The sequence below is a fragment of the Struthio camelus genome, chromosome 6 (assembly GCF_040807025.1).
Source record: "Struthio camelus isolate bStrCam1 chromosome 6, bStrCam1.hap1, whole genome shotgun sequence".
Classification (NCBI taxonomy): Eukaryota; Metazoa; Chordata; class Aves; order Struthioniformes; family Struthionidae; genus Struthio; species Struthio camelus.
Window position 1 is genome coordinate 28067160 of NC_090947.1, and position 15895 is coordinate 28083054.

At 50.0% G+C, this 15895-nt stretch overlaps 1 protein-coding gene across 1 annotated transcript; it reads right to left on the reverse strand.

Annotated features, from left to right (window-relative positions):
- Positions 1-13: 13 nt before the first annotated feature.
- Positions 14-15724, reverse strand: RETREG2 (reticulophagy regulator family member 2). The gene is made up of 9 exons (XM_068948871.1): positions 15474-15724; positions 12172-12278; positions 7072-7102; positions 6177-6312; positions 4700-4784; positions 3759-3896; positions 3312-3406; positions 2321-2456; positions 14-1481 (listed from the first exon to the last, which is right to left on the reverse strand). Exons 1-9 carry the CDS (start codon positions 15698-15700, stop codon positions 745-747), a joined length of 1692 nt encoding a protein of 563 aa, XP_068804972.1. The 5' UTR covers positions 15701-15724; the 3' UTR covers positions 14-744.
- Between the last annotated feature and the right edge of the window lie 171 nt (positions 15725-15895).

Below are 15895 nucleotides of genomic sequence, written 5' to 3' on the forward strand. Positions count from 1 at the left end.
GAAGAAACTGGAGTACTGAACGGGGGCCAGGAGTGAACTTCATTGATTGCAAAAAACTCCGCAGCCACACAGTAGCGTAACTCAAGTCAGACATGGAAGAAACCAGGTGTCGCCCGACACCCTGTTCCAGCAGTGATGTGAAAAATGCTAATGGCTTGCAGAAAGGGTCTCTCTGCTTCGCAGAACCCATCTGCTTCCCTCTCTGTACTGCCACCCTCCACCCCCAAAACCCCCTTTCCCCTCCCCCTAGCCCCTGAGAGCCAAATTTGACTGTGCACCTCATCCCTCCCCCCAAACTAAACCAGTGAAAGTTAAAATTATTTACATTTACAGCCATTTAAAAACCCAATAAAATAAGATTGCATATGTCCTACTGGGAATTTGGGTATTAGCAGCAGCTACAGCTAGCTCGGTACTCTGCGTGCAAAACGAAAGACAAACAGAAGACAGACCAAAATACTGCACCATTACTAGGAAGCATTTGCTGGGGTTGGTGTTTCAGTTGTGGTGTAAGGCTTCTATGAGCCGGCTCCTCCCCAGCTGCAGGGCAGGGGCTTCTCCCACTCAGCCAGTGAAGGCTGGGCTCTAGAAGGAGGGAAAGGATTGGTTATTCCTGACACAGCACATTAACACTGACACTTTTCCATCCCAGTCAACATAAATATCTAAAAACCCACTGCATGTTTGCACGTGAGTTATTCCTTCTTTTCAACGACAACGGAGAAAAAGGGGACGCACAAAGACCTAAGACATAGATGCTGCTGTCATCACTGCCTCCTCCTCATCTCCTTGCTTTGGCAGGTCAGCCAGTGTGGCAGAGGGGGAAGCCGAAGCCAGAGCAGCAGGAGATTCCTGTGCTTCCTGCTCCTCTCCAAGCCCCAGCTCTACATCCATTTGTTCCAGCTCCCTCTGATCCAGTAGCTCAAAGTCATCTCCTTCCTCCTCGTCCTCTGGTGAAGCTGCTGTCTCTGCCTCCACTGCTTCGGTCTCTGACAGCTGTGCTTGGAAACTCAGTTTCTCTTCGGGCTCAGTGGGGAGGAATTCGGAGAGGGAGGGCCCCTCGCTGGCCTCTGAGGATCGCAGCAGGGCAGAGAGGGTGTTCTGCACTGCCGTGGTAATGGCAGTGGTGACGATCTCCTCGCTCAGTGTGTCAATGCAGATGCCCAGACCCGGAGCAGGGGCAATCTTTGGCTCTGCGTCGCCTCCTGCCGCTTGCCCGCTCCCATTGAAGTGCGTATTTACAAAATGGAGAGGAGACGCTAGGTGAAGGATGGAGAGGTCAGAGTCCGCTGCCTCCTTCTCTGCTGAGTCCAGCTCACGGGCAGCATGGGCAAGTTCAGGACCCAGAGGCACACCAAAGGCCTCCTCATCGCTCTGTGGTCCCAGGTCTCTGGAATGATATTCTTCCACGGACGGGAACTCTGCAAGGTCCTTGGAAAACGACTCCTCTGGCTCACTGTGCAGGCTCTGCTGATCCAGGTCTGAAAGGCACCAGCATTAGCAAGGGCATTAAGGTGCAGGCCCCCTTGCCTCAACCCAGGCTGCTGACACCTCCCATCCGCTTACTCCCAGCTGACACACCAAGGCTCACTCCTGGAAGTCCTCCCAGCGCTGAGAGGACAGCAGGAAGGTGTCTGCAGTTATTTCCTTTTCCCAGTGGGACAACTCACCTACAGTGCCTCTTCTTTCATCCTGCTCTACATGCTCTGTGCTCAGGGAAGACTGCTTCTTCCCCAGCTCATGCCCTCTGCATCTGCAGCCCTTCTCTGAAACCCATGGCACAGGGTCAGGGAAATCACGCTCACAGTGCTTCACCTGCCTATTCTTCCCCAGACACTCAAGTGATCACATCTGAGCGATTACCTCCACTTTCCTCACCACTAACCAGTCTTTCTTGTAAGTCTGGCAGGGTGGGGGCTCTGACCTGTTTCACCCAGCATCAATGCACAGGTGTGGAACTATATGCACCGTACAATTATTTCTGCTGGTTTGTTCCATCCTCCTGTTCTCTGCCAATTAGCAAAGACTTTGAGGATGGCTTTGCTCCCTTTTCGGAGTGACAGGAGAACATTGTCTTGTGTAGCTGGAGGCGGATATCCAGTCAGGACCAACTCAGGATCACCCATTAAGTCAGGACACGCTTTGCTGCTATTACTAGTTTCTCTTCTTTCACACTTTCCCCTGCAAATAGCTGTCTTCTCTCCCTATTGTCCTGTTAGGATGGATGGGAGGGAGAAGAGATGGCCTTACTGGGACCACAAAGTTGTTTTGGGACAAAACATCCAGGGCAAGGAAGGTTATTAAGTGTCTCATCACATACCTTCAGAAACATCTGTCAGCTGTGGGGTGGTAGCCCTTGAAACAGAAAAGCCCCCGCTCTCCAGGATGGAAGCCTCCTCATCAGAGAGCTCAGAATCTGTGATCGACAGTGCCAGGGCCGTCTTCTTCACATCCACCTACATGGGATGAAGGCAGAGAAACAAACTCCTGGGTGCCTGACTACCATTGCTGCCTATGGGCTCCTCCACACCAACAAGAGTTTCCAGGCAGCTATTCTTTGATGGAAAGACTCTGCACAGGGACAGTACGAAAACAGGAAGGGATGTGCAAAGCGATCATTGCACTGTCAGGGAAAGACAGTCTTGGCTCAGCGCTCTCCTGCAATAAGGCACTGCCTGAAACTTTGCTGGCTCTTGGCGCTGAAAGAGCTAGCGCAAGCCAGGGATTTTGCTCCTTGAGGTCTCTCTGCAAAGGCCTTTGTGCCTTTCTCCTCTCCTGGGACCACCAAGGAGCACAGCACCCTCTTTCCTGTCACACTGGGCCCTATGAAGACTTCTACAAGCAGCAGCAGGTCCAGTATCTGCATTCCTTTGGAAGCGAAAGCTTCAAGCCCAGAGCTTCAGCAAAGGCAGGTGCTAGTATTGCTCCCCTCCCCTTTCCAGTGGTGAGTTGAAGCGGAGCCTCTGCACGTAACACCAAGACAGCTGGTTTCTTCAGGTGACACTTGCATTCTCTGCCCATGAAGTGTTAGCATCAAAGCAGTTCTGCAGGTCAGCAGAGGAGGCCAGAGCATGGCTCATTCTGCCCTGCTACTGCATCACCAGCCCTGCAACACTGGATTTGCAGTACCCAGGTTGGAGACAATGGCTTTCACCAAACCAACACCCTTCCCCCCTTGGGATTTTGCAAAGTGACTCGCTGCTCTGTTGGTTGCTACCAGCATGGCTGTACTCAGACGACCCCTCAGTTCTCAAGTTGCTACAGACCATGGAGGAGGGACTGGTTCCTGCATAGCTCTTCTGTGCTCTTACCACTGGGGAGAAGCCAGATAGCTCTGCCTCACTCTCACTCTCCGTCTCCGCTGTTGGCTCATCACCTGCTGCAGGCTCAGTCTTCCCTTGTCGCTCTGTGAGAAAGGGAAGAAAGGCTTTGACATGAGACTGAAGCCAGGAACATTATTCTTTTATGCATCACTTATCCACTGCTTCCCCTGCTCTGTGACACTGCATAGGTTTCCCAAAATCCCAAGGTTCCCAGAGGCAATTCTAATCTGTTGCTCTATTATTCACAGGATAATAGGCAGTTACCTGCCCAGTTACCCTCCTCATAACTCTCAAGTTTCAGTCTCTTTTCCTCGGCTCCAACGCAGCCTTTCACCCATACGCTGTTGTCAGAAATGCCCCTCCACCGCCCCTTTGCTAGAGCTTCATGTTCAGAACACAGTACTGCACAAAGTCAGAGAGAAGGCAGGTCCTTACTCTTCTTCTCGTGCTTGTGGTGTAGCGTCTCTGCCTTCATGCTGTAGTCCAGTTTCATCAGGACAGGCTCCAATCGTGTGTACATCCTCTGGATCAGCTCGTGGTAAACCACCAGCGGCCAGAGCAGAATGCTGAGCACTGTGAACACAGGATGCAGGGAGTGTGAGAGCCAGCCCGAGCGCAACCCGGCCCTTTCAAAGGGCGCCAGCAAGAAACTCTGCCTCAAGGAAAGCACAGTTAGATGACAGTTGCTTTCCCATCTGACTATGTCTAAAATCCTCATGCTTGGCTCTCCCACTCATTCTGAAGTTGCTTAATTAGCCAGCTTTTCCTAACACATCTCTGTCTTCATTCACATTAGGATACTGATCTACATTAGGTTTATGCATAAGCCCTCCACTTCAGCTACCATGTCCCAGCCTGAACATGCAACAGAGTCCCTGAAGTGGGCTCACTAAAATAAAAATCACTGAGACTTTTATAAGGGTAGCAGCATACAGCTCATATGTAGACGTGCTAGCAGCAGATCACCTGAACAGTTTTCAGAGTTAGCAGGACTCACGCTGCAGTGAGAAAAGGTCTCACTTAAAGCTAAACGTGCCATTTCTTTAATAACTCTCCATTTCAAGCCTGGCAGATATGAATTCGCCCACTCGAAGAACTGAGAGCCTGCAGTTTTCTGCTTCTCTGGCCAGCAGGGCCCTAGCAGTGGGTGGAGGAGGAAAGCAGTGTTCTAACCACGGCTCCCTCTCCTGACTTTGCAGCTGTACTGCACGCACACGCTGAAAGCAAGAGACTACCTAAGGCACATTGCCTGAATTGATTTGTCATCTAGCACAGATCCCCTCAAGAAAGCCACAGGTATGCTTCTACCAGCTTATCAACAGTACAGGTGGGTCACATTTTAGCTTAAGTCAGACAAGAGAGCTGCTTATACTCACAAATGATGTAGGAGATCATTATGCCTGGAACATAGTGTCCAACTATAGCCAGAATCAGGCAGCCTGAACAGACACTCATGCAGAACTGAAGAAAGAGAGAGAGAGAAACAAACAGAAGTGACAAGAGGCAGAGACAGATCTATGCATCTGGTGCAGGAAACCCAGTCAGAGCAAATGAGAGATGCCCCTAACAAAGTCAGTAGGACAAACTCCCTGAAAGCAGTCCAAGGGTTTATTTTCTCGCCCAGCTTTGCACTGAGTGTGTTCAGATGCTCACGATCACAACTTGGACAAGTTGGCTGCGTTAAGCTGTAAGCATACAAAGAGATTTAAGCACAGGAAGACCAAGGTAGCCCAAGACCCCAGTAAAATTAAATAAAGCTTTGGGAAAGTTCTGAAACCTTCTCTATGAACTGAATGCTCTTCCCTGAGGCTAGGAGAGGATGTTGTAAATTGTCATTTTAGAGTACATTTCCTCTGCAGAGCTCAGAACTTTAAAGAAGCCGGTACTGTCCTGACAGAGACAGGAAGCTGTTACGGAGTCACCAGATGATGTGCCACTGCCCTGCAATAAACGAGCTGGCAGAAGCATTAGCAGAATCCACAACTTCACCAGACCAGAGTCTTGCTCCTCTAGAGAAAGTGGAAGTATAACAGCTCTGACGGCTTGTCCTGCATTCTCCTGGGGATGGGGAGAAGCAACAACAGTCACCCTGCAAGCCAGGGCATGGGTTGAGATACTAACTATATCCAGCAGTGGAAAGCTTCGCTCGTAATGAAGAGGCTCTACAAAAGCCAGGGCGCTCTCAGGGCTTTGCTTCCAATGAATTCGCGCTTTATGGGCATCTTGGTCCCACTCCCCTACTCCTTGCTACTCAGCGTCGTAATAGAAGAGGAACAATCGGAAGTGACAGGAACCTGCTTTTTTGGCTCAATGGACTCCAGCAAGCCTAATATAATCCTAGTGGCTGCTCTGTCATATTTTTTCATGATGCTAAGGCAATTCCCATCTACAAACCCTTTCCAAACAACACACGTTCACAGCCATCAGAACATGCTTTATGACAAGTTTCCATGCACTCAGAAACACTGCTGCATTTGGATCTGGCTAGCAGCAATCCGCAAAGTAAGTAGGACAAGCTTAAAGGGTTGAGTGGAGCCTGTGAAAGGGCAGAGACTGTAGGTTTCCCTTTTTCTCCTCACTGCCAATCAAAGAGCTTCCTTTGCACTCCAGGAAATAAAACGAAGCATAACTAGCCATTCACAGAAGGGGTTAAGCTCATCTCCAGCTTACAAATACTGGAAGCCAATTACTCATTACTTGAGCCTCCTGTGGCATAGTCTGAAAGTACGGAACAGCAAACGTTAAACAAGGACAGCAAATGTAAAAATATTGATCTGACACTCCTCCATCTCCCAGGCCATTAGCAACGGAGAGAAAAGCCCCTGCACAGAAGAGTAGGTATCTCCAGCTTACCTTAGCAGGATTTTGCCTCTTGTACTGTAGCAGTTCCTGCAGGTACAGCCTGAAGGTGACCCAGCTCTCTGCCAGACAGTGGCACAGCTCAGGGACACTGAGCAGGTGAGGCTGTGCCCCTGAAGTCACCCCCTCGCTAGAGACAGACAAGAGCAAGAAGACAATCTCTGAACACAGTTCGTTTTGTTTGGGGTACAGCTGCACAACGAAGTGGAGCTCCCTACCAAGGGCTTGATAATACTGACCGTATCTTTAACTGAACTACAGAAGACACTTAATTTGTAGATACTTTCCCCCTTTAAGCAGGAACAGCCAAGAGACACCTGAGCCAAGCAGCAGCAGCAGCCACTGTGCTACGGCATCCCCATGCCACAGGCCCAAGATGCAAAGTGATTGATTGAAAGTGACACAGACAGAAGCATCAGAGGTAGAACTAGTTACACGGCATTCCTTAGCACCAAATCCGAGACAACAAGAGCGTGGAGCTCAGACCCATAACCATGGCCAAGCACAGGATGCAAATTACATCATTACAGACAACACACATGGCCTGCAAAAATCAGTCTCAGAGATTTCTTTCTCTCTGAAGGATTCTTAAAATAGCCCAGGACAGATCCTCTTTGTCTATGTTTTATTTAGGGAAGAAATCCTAGAGTTCCTAATGTCAGAAGAACTCGAGCTTTATTGCTACTTGAAAAACGTTAGCTTTCCCCAGAGTCTCAGGCTGTGGCTCCTGAGCTGATAAACAGCTCCCAGTGCAGGAGAAACTGCTACCGACATCATTTCACAGCAGGAGCCATGCAGTCTACAGGCAACAGCACGAAGGGCAGACGAGAGTGTCACATTAAGGTGTTTCCACTCTCCCCTCTCACAAAGGAGCACACAGTGAGCTTACCTGTCCCCTCCTGGCTCCTCTGATGGCTGTGCTGTAGGAAGAACAGAGGACATTAGTCAGCCAAGTGAAAAATAAAACATGACATTTTTACTACTTGAATGGAGCAGAGCTGGAGATATATCATCCTTAGCTAGGGATGCACCCTGGGGACCTTCTTCATGCTCACATGCAAGCAGGAATCAGACTAAAAACTGGCCTGGAGTTTGCACTGTGCAGGCTTCAGTGGAGCATACTTGGAGAACTGGAGCGGCCAAAGCACTGGTCTCAGGGTGTCCCAGCACATCTTGCAGCCTGTGTTGACAAACGAGTGGCACAGCGCTCATATCTGAGGTGCACTCCATGACTAGCGCCGGGATTTTCCAGTGCAGCGATCGTACAGCTTACCCTAGACCCCCACACGTTCGGACAGCGTAATCCCCACAGGATGCGGCACCATATTAAAGACAAGGGCAGCTGCTTAGCCCTTGTCGTTCACAAAGGGCTGCTAGCACGGTCTCCGAGCTGGGCAAAACTTCAGCTCCTGCCACGGAGCTAAACAAGGCACTGGCCGGTCTCTGCTGCATTTCCCACTGACCAGACCACAGTCCCTGGCAGGATGCTAGCATACAAATGCCACAGATCTCCCCCCCGTCTCTGCCCTTTCTCATGGAATTAACTACCAAATAGCAATCTCATGTATAATTGTCTAATTTTAGGGCTCTTTTACGTCCCCTGACAGTACCTCGTGTCAGCCAGGCACAAATTTAACTACCCTGCTAAGGTTTGGCAGCCTGGCTGAGAACAAGGCAAAGCATCTCCCATCCCTCCCTGCACCCAACTCAGTGATGATCAAATGGGGACTCTGTGTAGTGCTGAAGGGAATAGCAATGTTTCAACAGCAGAGTTCATATACTTGTGCTCTGCCCTCAGACTCGTACAGGAAAAGAAAAACAAACAAATATTTCTGTGACCAGTGGAACTCATGAGCCTGGTTTCTCAAAGATTTGGGTCTTCTGACCAGCTGACTAGTGTCTAAAGATGCACAAGCTTCAACTAAAGCTCCTCCAGCAGCAGAACGTTTATAACTCTCCTGTTTTTAATAAGGTCCTTGGTCATATTGTCAAGGCCCCTCAAGGTCTACCTTCCTCTTCCTGTCTGCCTATTGTTCTGAAACTGGTAGGGAGAGAATCATCTTTGATGCTGTCTGGCCAACATCAAACTTGGTTCAAGTTGTCCAAGAGGTTTTAAAAATCAGTGGGACCCTATCCGACCCATAGTGTGTCACCATATAAATAGGACTAAAACAAAGGAAGACAGCTTATGCTTAAAGACCAGACTAGTTGTTAGAAACGGGTTTACAAATGCCATGTGGAAATAAAAGGGGTTTCTAGCCTCCCTGGAGTCATCAGCCAGATGCGAGGTCCACGAGTGGAAGTGTCTTCCCCAGGGAAATGCACAGAAGAGATGAATATGCTTCACTGCCAACAGCAAGTGAGATTTCAGACTCGAATTTAACCCTCACTTCATTCCCACAGAAGGGAGTAACTGCTTGTAGTGGCCTTGTCACCATCCTCCCAAGATACAGGATGTTTGGCCAAGTACGTCAGACTCCTCCTATCGCTGCAGGCGCTGCACCAGGCAGCTTGCACAGTGCAGCGGAGCGGGAGGCTATCCACAGAAGGGAGGAGGCAATTCTTTGAGAGCGTGACCCAGATTCCCAGTAATCTGGCCTGACAAGAGGAGTCAACTGCTCTCAGCCTGGGTTGCTCATCCACTCCTCTACCCTTGACTGTCTGACATGGCTCTCTGGGCAGCTGGCAGGCACTGGCCATGAAAGGAACTCAAATTTATTGCCTCAGAGTGAGAAAGAAATATCATGGATGCAGTTTCACCCATGCTGAGCAGTTGCTTCTCTCTCATAACAGCCATTGCTGTGTTTTGTTACTGTGCTCAGGAATCTAAAGCTGCTTAATCACAGGATGCAGAAATCCAGCTTTAACTCAAAGCCTCATCTTTTACCTGCACTAGGTGACTAAAGAAATTATATTTGGCACTGGCCCATCTATGATTGCTGGCTATACTGGTTTTAGCAGCTACCAAACAAGGTGCTGAGATGCTCACTGTAGTCCACTGGATGTACTCTGCAGACGCACCAGCAACGCAGCAAGCGGGATGGCACAGGAACTCCACTCTTCCCAGGCTGACTGCAGTGTCCAAGCCATCAAAACTATGCCAACAGAAGGACTGAAACAATTGCCCTCAGCTGCTTCTTCTGAGGGTGTCAGAGAGACTTTTAATCCAGGGGAGCTGCACAACATTTCAGAAGACTGCAGAGCGTTCACGTGATTTAACCTATCTGGCAAAACACAAGCTTTCTTTAAAATCAATAGTAGCTTGCTGCCTACAGTAGTGTAGGCTGCCTGCTGTCCATCCCAACGCACTGGAGTCTTAAACTGGTTGGAGGAATAGTACAACCGCAATAAACCCAGAGAGCATTTCAGATGGGCCAAATTCACGTAAGTAAAACTGCAACCTGTGCCGCAACACTGTTGAGCACCAGTACAACTAAGCCAGAAAGCAGGACACCCAGCTGGCCTCAGAACATCAGTAACTGGCTGAAATCTTACTGTCAGCATTTCACACTGGACTGTGGATTAATATGAACCACTTGACACACACCAGACTCTTCTGGGAGACTGGTCAGCAGCACAAGAGTTCAGGTTACATGTTGGTACTGATAAATAATCGTTGATGGATTCCTTGGCTCTTACAGGTTTTCAATGCTTCCTCAAGAGGAATTCTTCATCAGTGTGTAAACTGTAGCTAGAAAGCAGGGGCCTTTTTTAAGGAGTACCAGCATTCACTCGCAATGCGGCCATTGCTAGAGCTCTTCTCCACTAAACTCCAACCAAAACACAGCTGCCAAACAACAGTGCTACAAAAACCATCCTCACTTGATAACCATTTCAGGAGAAAGTGGAGATGTTTCCTAAGTCATTAAACGATATTTATTAACCACTCCACATAGAGGTGGTTACATATGAAGAAAATACCCTGCAAGGGAGCTGAAAACACCCAGTCCCTTCTGACAGGACCTAAAAAGGTTGTGCATCTTGGTGCTGTGAGCGCGTGCATCTCTGCTCACAGTGTGCGAGTAAACGCAGAATAAATGCTGGGGGTTTATGCCAGCGTTCCTTCAGAAGTGACGTTATAAGCAGTCACCCAAGACACACAGAACTGCCAAAAGCTGAGGTTTGTTGTATACATATGCCAGTTCTTAAAGGTGTGGTACTGACCTATTTCCAAGAACTCCTGGAAAGGTTTACAGGAAGCACTGAGGAGGAAAGCCACAAAGCTATAGCTCTGCTTCAGTGGGAAGCCAGAGCCAAACAAAAACCCCTAAGTATTCAGCAGTGCCAATTCAACCAGGAGGCCCCCTCAGGTAAGCAGTTCACAGCTTCTTCCTTGCAGGGGGTGAGGAAACGTGGTTCAGTGGAATAAGCTGAAATCAGGACCGTAACCTAATCAGGTACACCAGAAGGGTGTTCCTGTTCTTTGGCGTCAGCAGCAGACAGGAGTCAGAAGGGAGCAAAACATGGGGAAAAACGCCACTGCGGAACAGCTCAATAGGATGCACGCTAACTTCTAGCAGAATTGATGACACAGGATTAGCCCAAATCCATTTTTTTTCATTTTTCACTGCTCTGCATCGCAGAAATTGATTTCAGTATGGATTTCCTATTTTCTCTGAGATAATGCAACTTTTACAGGCCTGGCCCTTTCTGGAGAGGTTCTACCCCGACCTGCCTCAATAACACCATTCTGTATGGGACACCAAGCTTTCGCGTTTCTGGATGCGTTTCAAATGAGAAGTTTTGGGTTGGGTTTAAACTATTCCCTTAAAAAAATAATGCGAATAAGCAGGAAATTAAATTGGCCAGTCCAGTTTGGCTGCCTAGTTACCTAAACCGCACAAAGCAAACAGTTTTGAGACTACAGCTGAAACATATCTAATCTTATCAGGACTTCTGTGAAAGCACCCTTTAAGCCAGTACCCTTTTAGGTCACATAAAGGGTACCTTACAAACACACACATAGAGGGGCTTTCATTCAGAAACCCTCCCTAGAGTAGTGGGGGGCAGGGACAGCGGGCCCCAGGCTGCCTTTGAACAGCAGCAGCAGCAGATGAAGTAGGCAGTTCTAGGTCCAGTCGTATAATAAATTCCAATGAAGGAGGCACTCAAAGCAGACAGCAGCCAATCCATGCCTATCATCATCATGAGAATATTACTCTTGTTGCTATTGTGTCTGAGGTTGGCAAAGGCCCTTTAATAAATGGGAAAGATAAGCCAAGTGATCAGACTCACTGACTAGCTGGAGACCGCATGCTGTTCAGGACAGGTACAATACACTAACTGTCCTCGCTGTTAGACCTCATCGTCCACTCTGCTACGTGTCGCAAGGCAAAGTGGCTCTCACCTGCTTTGCCTCTTTCAGGCCATACGCCCGCACTGCACCTAACTAAAATCGACACAATTCAACCCCCCATTTCCTCCCCCTAGCTCAGGTGGCCATATACACTCAGATCTGGAATAACCTTTTCACCATGACAGGTGAAAGGAGAAAAAGGCCACACACATCTGCTGATTTACACAGACAGCAGAAGTTAAACTCTGCATAGAAAGAGGGATAAAAGACCACAAGCGCTCTTACCTTCCTTTCTAAGCTGGCTAGGAAAATTCAAGTTTCGAGAAATTCCAGTGCCCAGCAGAAACACTTCAACATCGCTATCACCAGTTTCTCTGACAAGCTTATCTGAGCTAGCTGGGCCTCAACAGTCACTCTCAAGACTACTCCCAGCACCTCTCAGCACTGGGAGCAATTCTGTCAGTCCTTAAAGACTGCTGCTTTCTATTTGCATAGGTTTGCCAAGGGGTACATCCTAATACTCTGGTAGACATCAGTATGCAAGGGGCAGCAACAGCAACAATGCCTGCAGTTAGAGAAGGAACAGCGCTTACACATCCTTAACAGAGTCAGAAACAGACCGACTGTGGCCATAGTGCAGGAGTTGGTAACCTGAGAACTGCATTACCAGCTACAGTGTTACCCATCACATACCTGAGAAGTCAAATAGGAATCTGGGCTTCCATCTTTCCAGCAAGAGGATGCCAAGAAAGGACATGCTGAGGAGAAAGAGGGGTCTCAGGGAAGTGGAGGAAAACAACCTAGAAACCAAATGGGAAGTTGTTAGTGGGGGGTAATGCTAGGAAAAGGCAATCAGCTACTGCTCTTGATGAGCAAACAAATGCTGCTCAGCGTTCAAAAGAGCAGAAACATCCAACTGCTACAGGCCAATGCAGCAAGCACTGTACTCCACAGCACGCGCCCAGCCATGAGCACATTCTCAAACGGCGCCTTTGCCCACTATCCAACCGGGATCACAGAGCTGACACCCGTCATCTCCGAGTACGCTCCTCCCCTGCTCCCAAGTTTCTCCTTCGGTTGTGAAGCAAGGCTAATGCTCCCTTGTACTAGTACAAGTCCCTTCAAGTGTTCAGGCTGGAGGCTCTAGATAACGTAAATACAAATTGCTGAGCAGGCTCTGCAGAGGCTGGTTGAGAATTAGCCCGTTCTCTGAAAACTTATGTCCTATATGTCATCATAATGTCTATTGCCATCCCCAGGTAGCACCAAAACAGACCCTGTATCAGCTTCCAGCTGCCAGATTTTTTTTTAAATCGCAAACATTTCCCTGCTTAATTAGAGCCTAGCATTTAAGTGGTTTAGTTGTTCACTTGACTTTATCCTAAGACCTTTCATGTCACTCACCAACACATTGGTTTGAGCCAAACACCAGCAGATACTCATGCAATCAATCCCACCATGAAAGAGTTTATCTGCCCACTTCATATAGGTTCAACACCAAAGGTCCCAGGATGGGACTTGAGCCAGTAGTGTCCGTTTGCATTCCTCCTTTCACGAGCACTTTGCTCCAGCTCAGAGGAGCTGTTTTTAAGTCACTCCAGAGCAACTGCAACCATTCTCAGACAGCCAGGGGAAATGCTCTCGCCTTCTTCTCCATTAATAAAAATTCCTTTCCAGAAAGCAAAACCCACTCAGATATTTCACCTCGCTCCTCTTCAAAAAATATTTGTCAATAACTAATAGCAAATGCACCAGCCAATGAACAGAACCAGAGAGCACACGCACTTTGCTGTGCGGCACGGCGGAGCGCTGTGGCCCCCACCAAGGCAGAGGCAGAGGACTTGGAGGAGAGATCTGTCTCCCTGAGGAGCACAGAATAAAATCCACATTCTTTTCAAGGACTTACTGAGGCTCTGTAATGACCTAAACAACATAGCTTTCATCCCTTCTCACGGGACAACAATTCTGTAGCTTAACACATCAACTCGGGAAGAATTTCCTCCTATCCCTCCCTAATTTATGTATTTCAGCTACAGGACACAGGCTAAATGCTCTATGGGGCCGTAAATAATTCCTCCCCCTCCATGACATTTAAATCTCTCTCTTCTGTCCCATATTCTGGGCACTCTTTGTTCCTCCCTCAACCTTTTCCTACACAGCCCCTTAGTCATCACCCTATACCATACCTTCAGTCTCACGGCACACATTTCCCCCTCCCGCTAACTTCAAAGCTCTGCTTTTGGACCTTTTCATTTGATAGAGTAGGCCAATGTCATTTAAGTACCCAGCTATTATGCCTCTGAATAATCTTATGGATGAGGGAAGAGAATATAAGCAGCCTCTTCAGAGTGACTTCAAAGGCCGCTCGGTCACATACTTTCCCCACTCTCCCTTCTCTCTGTCCTTTCCTATCTGATGTGCAACTAACATTTAACTCTTTCCCTGGACAGTTTTGACCTTTTCTGCTTGGAAAGGCACTGACGGAGAATGTTTTGCCAATAAAACTGACTCATTGTTTATACAAACAAACAGGATGTTTTTCATTCCCATCCACAGCTGGGTTCTGCCACTCACACTCCAGACTTGTTATATTGCTGCTGTGTCCATGAGACCGATAGCCAGGGAAGGTGGGACGGCAGGAATATGGTCATACCCAAACAGAGCAGCCTTGGCCTTCGCAAAAGATCAGCGTCCTCCAAAAACAGATCAATGAGCAGAAGGGTTTAAATAAAACACACAGCAGTTTTCCGTTCCAGGAAACTATTGGGTTTGCCGACTGTGATTATGGGGTGAAATGAACCAATAGAGCAAGGACACAAAATTTAACTAGAAATGTGCCTGGGCGAGTTTCCAATTAAGTGCAGCTGCTGGGAGCTGCATTTTATTATCATAGGACAAATCCCGTCCAACCTCTTGGCACTTTGCTCGCATCAGGGAGGAGCCTGTTTATGCTTGTCAAAGGAAAACAGCAGGGCTCCTCCTGGATAAACACATCCTCTGTAGTTGTTTCTTGTGGACTATAGCTGCTCTCATCTCTATCACAGAAACATAGAAGACAGACACCAGAGAGAGGATTAGATGGTGTAGCAGTTCCCAAACATCCTGGACTACAGATCACTGTCAACCCTGAAGACTTACAACAAACACCCACGCACCATCGTCAAGGTTTTAATTAAAAAGACCCTAAAAGCCCCATGGTTCCTGCTACAGCCCACTCACCACAACCTCCTTGACCTCAATTTGGGAACCAGCGAGAAAAGGCAGTGAGACTGGAAGGGAGATCCCTCAAGACAAGACACAGTACTGCACACTGGGGTACCAGCGACAGCTCCTCGGCGTTTCTCACCCCAGTCTCTACACACCCCCGGCCAACCCCAGGCAACAGACAAGAGACTTCCTAACCCTTTTAAGAAAGGTCCCAGGACTATCTCATACCAGTGCTGCCCAGGACTTCTCATGTATGACCAGAAACTGGGCAACTCTTTGTTTGTACAGTCAGTGTTTTTATTTCCGCTCCCTCCCCACGCTATGTTTGTCACTCTTCAGCAAGAAAACAAACACGCAGGATGGTTTAGTTACTTTCCCCAGTCGCTTCGCCTCTATCCATGTTTTACGGAGCAGGGATTAGGAAACCTGGTTGCAGCTCCCACTACAGAGCGGGGCATCCAGAAACAACCGCTCTGAGCGAGTCAGAAGCCCGGCCTGGGCAGCTGAGGGCAGCGGGGGCGGCCGAGGGCGGGGAGGCCACGGCAAGGCACCCCGGCTGCTTCCACCCTCCCCGCCGCCGCACAGCCCCTTCCCACCGGCAGCACTCGGGCCGAGAGACAGGCGGCCCCCCCCGCAGCCGAGCACCCGCCCCCCCTCCGCGCCCGCTGCTGTTGCCGCTGCTGCTGCGGCGCGGCCCCGCCACGGGCGCGCGCCCTCCCCCCCCGCCCGCCCGCCAACGGCGCGCGCGCACGCGCGCGGCGCCCCCCGCCCCTCCCCCCGCCGCTCACCACAGGGCCCCGCCGAGCGCGGCGGCGGTGACGAGGCTGTGCAGCGGCCTCTCCCACACCAGCAGCCGCTGCGCCGCCGCCAGCGCCGCCTCCCAGCCCCGCAGCCGCTGCCGCAGCGCCGCCGCCAGCCGCGCCGCCGCCACGGCCGCCGCCTCCTCTTCCTCCTCCTCCTCGGCGGCGGCCGCCGCCACCGCCGCCGCCGCCTCCTCCGCCCGGCCGCTCGCCATGGCTGCGGCTCCCGGCGCCGCCGAGGCAGGAGGGCGGGGGCGCTGTCAGCCGCCGCCGGAAGGGGGAGGCGCCGACGCGCTGAAGCCGCCGCGGGCGGGCGGCACCGCGTGACGAGGGACCGGCGGCCGTTGGGGCGGCGCGCATGCGCTGAGGCGGCCCTGCCCTTCGGCGGGGGAGGGGGGGTGCTGGCCGCG